This window comes from Sander lucioperca, chromosome 2, assembly GCF_008315115.2.
Source record: "Sander lucioperca isolate FBNREF2018 chromosome 2, SLUC_FBN_1.2, whole genome shotgun sequence".
Lineage (NCBI taxonomy): Eukaryota > Metazoa > Chordata > Actinopteri > Perciformes > Percidae > Sander > Sander lucioperca.
This window is the reverse complement of record NC_050174.1, coordinates 48,776,206-48,781,205: the sequence shown is the minus strand read 5'-3', so window position 1 is coordinate 48,781,205 and position 5,000 is coordinate 48,776,206. Positions and strand designations below refer to the sequence as shown.

The 5,000-nt window shown below is 37.1% G+C and overlaps 3 protein-coding genes across 10 annotated transcripts in view; 1 reads left to right on the top strand and 2 right to left on the bottom strand.

Annotated features, from left to right (window-relative positions):
* The window catches only part of LOC116056993 (scavenger receptor cysteine-rich type 1 protein M160-like), a 1,012,348-nt gene that overhangs the window by 622,300 nt on the left and 385,048 nt on the right, over window positions 1-5,000 (top strand). The gene's annotated exons all lie outside the window — the stretch shown is intronic.
* The window catches only part of snapc4 (small nuclear RNA activating complex, polypeptide 4), a 27,500-nt gene that overhangs the window by 15,610 nt on the left and 6,890 nt on the right, over window positions 1-5,000 (bottom strand). For both annotated transcript variants that reach the window (XM_035999027.1, XM_035999026.1), the window contains exons 7-11: window positions 4,758-4,898; window positions 4,390-4,474; window positions 1,469-1,550; window positions 990-1,091; window positions 710-782 (exon numbers count right to left, since the gene is read on the bottom strand). In XM_035999027.1, coding sequence (XP_035854920.1) covers window positions 710-782; window positions 990-1,091; window positions 1,469-1,550; window positions 4,390-4,474; window positions 4,758-4,898 — 483 coding nt within the window. The remainder of the gene's footprint in view (window positions 1-709; window positions 783-989; window positions 1,092-1,468; window positions 1,551-4,389; window positions 4,475-4,757; window positions 4,899-5,000) is intronic.
* The window catches only part of pomt1 (protein-O-mannosyltransferase 1), a 39,146-nt gene continuing 38,700 nt past the window's right edge, over window positions 4,555-5,000 (bottom strand). Inside the window, exon 21 of the mRNA XM_035999057.1 lies at window positions 4,555-4,596. The gene's annotated coding sequence lies outside the window, so the exon portion shown is untranslated. The remainder of the gene's footprint in view (window positions 4,597-5,000) is intronic.

Sequence of the window (5,000 nt, the reverse complement as noted above, 5' to 3'; positions counted from 1 at the left end):
TAACATGTGCAAGTGGCACTGTAACTGGCCAATGAAATGATGATTATTATAGCGTTTCAAGCGGGCTCTCAATCAAACACAACTAAGCCACACAGCCAACGGACGGGACGCAGCGCTGCACAAAATAAAATAAATATTGCATACTTATCGCGATACTTTCCATATCTTGCGATAACGATATTGAGTCGATATATCATGCACCCCTAGTCCTTACCAGATGGTGTACAAGCATTGACAGCACAGCAAAAAATAAAAGATATAACAAAAAACTACTTTGACTCACAATCACGTAGTTCTGAGCGGTACTGGAAGCAGCCGTCTGGCTACAAACCAAAGGCCCCAAACTGACTGACAGCTGATTAATTACTGCCTTAATCAGCTGATTGTCAAAACGCTGTGACCATATGCGACGCATCAAGATCAATTAACACTAATTGTCAGTTTACAATGAGTCTAGTTTACTGTGAATGTCACAGCATTTATGCACAATTTATCAAAATAAAAGTTAATATCAAAATCATAATTTTGGGTGAAGGACTATCCAATCACGTACAGAGTCATTTGAGCTATGCCCGTTGATCCCGCCTCCTGTGAGTAGAGAATCCAGAGCAGACTCCCCGACTAATGTTAAAAGATGGAGCTTGGTCTGCTGATAGCCAGACTAGGGCCGTACTACAGTCAGTCTGTGATTGGTTGACTCTCTACTTACATCAACATTAGCGATTTTCTGCCAATCGTGTGCATCGTATTGATCCCCGATCAGCTCCGCCTCCGTCTTCTCTCTGACCAATCACAGACAGGCTCACATTACACAGAAGAAAAGGTTCAAAACAACAACTCCTGCAGACTGTTGCTGGGAAAAAACTTAAAATTAGTTAATATTTCAGAAGAAAGTTAAATATTTTAAGAAGTATTTTGAGAGATAAAAGTCAGACGTAGAGACGACAATGTGAGTAGAAAACAGCAGAGATGAAGAAGGTGAGACACACCTGAGCAGGTCGATGTCTCTCTCCAGCCTGTCTATCTGCTCTCGGAGCTGCTGCCTGTCTGTCTCTGCAGCTGACGACAGCTTCTGACTCAGGTAGTCCAGCCTGAAAGACAGACAGGTAGACACACATACAGACAGACAGACAGACAGGTAGACACACAGACAGACAGGTAGACAGACAGACAGACACAGGCAGGTAGACACAGACAAACAGACAGGTAGACAGACAGGTTAGGTCAATACATCTGAATAACAGCGTAACCCTCCCACACAAACACAGAAGTTTAAACCATTATCAGTCAAATATTAGGCTTAATACACCGTTACTTCCTGTTGTGAGAGAGAGAGAGAGAGAGAGAGAGAGAGAGAGAGAGAGAGAGAGAGAGAGAGAGAGAGACAGACAGATAGACAGATAGATAATAGCTAGTTGATAGATCAAGAATAATAATAATAATAATAATAATAACAGAGTGATGTTACTTGGAGAGTTTGGGTTGGATGAGTTTCCTCAGACTGTCACTGGTTACTGAGTGGATCAACAGAGTCTTCTGCCAGCTCTCCCCTAGAGACACAGACAGGCAGACAGACAGACAGACAGACAGACAGACAGAAAGACAGACAGACAAAAAGAGAGACAGACAGGCAGACAGACAGGCAGAGAGACAGGCAGACAGACAAAGAGAGAGACAGACAGAGAGACACAGACAGAAAGACAGACAAAAAGAGAGCCAGACAGGCAGAGAGACAGGCAGTTAGAGATGATGTATGATCCTGTGTTTCTCCTTTTTGTAAAGTAATCTGAGTATGGTAAAGACTCTTCTCGTAGGACTGACTGAGTCGTATCAAAGACTTCTTAAAATAGAAAATCAAAACCGAGCTAAATGTTTGTGTGGATCTTTTTTAATAAATAAAAAGAGCAGCAATGTACTTATGATATCTAGATGTTAGGAGGATACAGATGCTCCGTACTGTCTCTATGATCAGATATAGTCTAGATATAGTCCAGATATAGTCTAGATATAGTCTAGATATAGTTCAGATATAGTCCAGATATAGTCCAGATATAGTCCAGATATAGTCCAGATATAGTCCATGTATAGTCTAGATATAGTTCAGATATAGTCCAGATATAGTCCAGATATAGTCTAGATATAGTTCAGATATAGTCCAGATATAGTCCAGATATAGTCTAGATATAGTTCAGATATAGTCCAGATATAGTCTAGATATAGTCCAGATATAGTCTAGATATAGTCTAGATATAGTTCAGATATAGTCCAGATATAGTCCAGATATAGTCTAGATATAGTTCAGATATAGTCCAGATATAGTCTAGATATAGTCTAGATATAGTCTAGATATGGTCCAGATATAGTCCAGATATAGTCCAGATATGGTCTAGATATGGTCCAGATATAGTTCAGATATAGTCTAGATATAGTTTAGATATAGTCTAGATATAGTCTAGATATGGTCTAGATATGGTCCAGATATAGTCTAGATATAGTCTAGATATAGTCCAAATATATAGTCTAGATATAGTCTAGATATGGTCCAGACAGTCTAGATATAGTCCAGATATAGTCCAGATATAGTCCAGATAGTCCAGATATAGTCCAGATATAGTCCAGATATAGTTTAGATATAGTTCAGATATAGTTTAGATATAGTCCAGATATAGTCCAGATATAGTCCAGATAGTCTAGATATAGTCCAGATATAGTCCAGATATAGTCCAGATATAGTCTAGATATAGTTCAGATATAGTCCAGATATAGTTTAGATATAGTCCAGATATAGTTCAGATATAGTCCAGATATAGTCCAGATATAGTCTAGATATAGTTCAGATATAGTCCAGATAGTCTAGATATAGTCCAGATATAGTCTAGATATAGTCCAGATATATTCTAGATATAGTCCAAATATGGTCTAGATATAGTCCAGATATAGTTCAGATATAGTCCAGATATAGTCCAGATATAGTCTAGATATAGTTCAGATATAGTCCAGATAGTCTAGATATAGTCCAGATATAGTCCAGATATAGTCTAGATATAGTCCAAATATGGTCTAGATATTGTCCAGATATAGTCCATGTATAGTCTAGATATAGTCCAGATATAGTCCAGATATAGTTTAGATATAGTCCAGATATAGTTTAGATATAGTCTAGATATAGTCTAGATATAGTTTAGATATAGTCCAGATAAAGTTTAGATATAGTCCAGATATAGTCTAGATATAGTCCAGATATAGTTTAGATATAGTCTAGATAGAGTCCAGATATAGTTTAGATATAGTCCAGATATAGTTTAGATATAGTCTAGATATAGTCTAGATATAGTCCAGATATAGTCCAAATATAGTCCAAATATATAGTCTAGATATAGTCTAGATATGGTCCAGATAGTCTAGATATAGTCCAGATATAGTCCAGATATAGTCCAGATAGTCTAGATATAGTCCAGATATAGTCCAGATATAGTTTAGATATAGTTCAGATATAGTCCAGATATAGTCTAGATATAGTCCAGACATAGTTCAGATATAGTCCAGATATAGTCCAGATATAGTCTAGATATAGTTCAGATATAGTCCAGATAGTCTAGATATAGTCCAGATATAGTCCAGATATAGTCTAGATATAGTCCAGATATATTCTAGATATAGTCCAAATATGGTCTAGATATTGTCCAGATATAGTCTAGATATAGTCCAGGTATAGTCCATGTATAGTCTAGATATAGTCCAGATATAGTCCAGGTATAGTCCAGGTATAGTCCAGATATAGTCCAGATATAGTCTAGATATAGTCCAAATATAGTCCAGGTATAGTCCAGATATAGTCTAGATATAGTTTAGATATAGTTTAGATATAGTCTAGATATAGTCCAGATATAGTCCAGATATAGTCTAGATATAGTCTAGATATAGTCCAGATATAGTCTAGATATAGTCCAGATATAGTTTAGATATAGTCCAGATATAGTTTAGATATAGTCCAGATATAGTCCAGATATAGTTTAGATAGATATAGTCCAGATATAGTTTAGATATAGTCTAGATATAGTCTAGATATAGTCCAGATATAGTTTAGATATAGTCTAGATATAGTCTAGATATAGTCCAGATATAGTTTAGATATAGTTTAGATATAGTCTAGATATAGTCTAGATATAGTCCAGATATAGTTTAGATATAGTCTAGATATAGTCTAGATATAGTCCAGATATAGTCCAGATATAGTCCAGATATAGTCTAGATATAGTCTAGATATAGTTTAGATATAGTCCAGATATAGTCCAGATATAGTCCAGATATAGTTCTGGTGTAGTTATGGTGTAGTTATGGTGTAGTTCTGGTGTAGTTATGATATAGTTGTGATGGTTTCTTTCTCACAGCGTTTTACTCTCAGTTTCCTGTCGTCCAGACTGCCGGTCATCCTGCTGGCCTTCTCCTTCGCCTCCTGATTGGCCGGAGGACCCTGGAGACACACACACACACACACACACACACACACACACACACACACAGTCTCATTGGTCAGCCGGGCACAGAAAGACATTCTCTCTCTGTGTCTCTCTCTCTGTGTCTCTGTCTGTCTCTCTCTCTGTGTCTCTATTCTATTCAACTAGCGTTATTGGCATGAATGTAACAAAAACAATATCCCCAAAGCATCACGCACAAATGAATACAAACACAAATTAAACAGCAATATAAATATTAAAATCAAAACGATTTTCTGTGTCTCTGTCTGTCTGACTCACCAGTCCTGTCAGTTTGTCCTTGAAGTACGGTTTGAGGAAGCGGCCTAAGAACATGCTGATTGGCTGCTGGCAGGAGGAGGGGGCGGACTGTTCCCTGGAGTAACTTTTCATTGGTCCAGACAGCTGAGACAGCAGTTCCTTCTGTAAACAGATTATTATTATTATTATTATTATTATTATTATTATTATTATATAACTGTGTGTGAACAATGACTCAGCAATTCTCACTCGATAACTGCGACA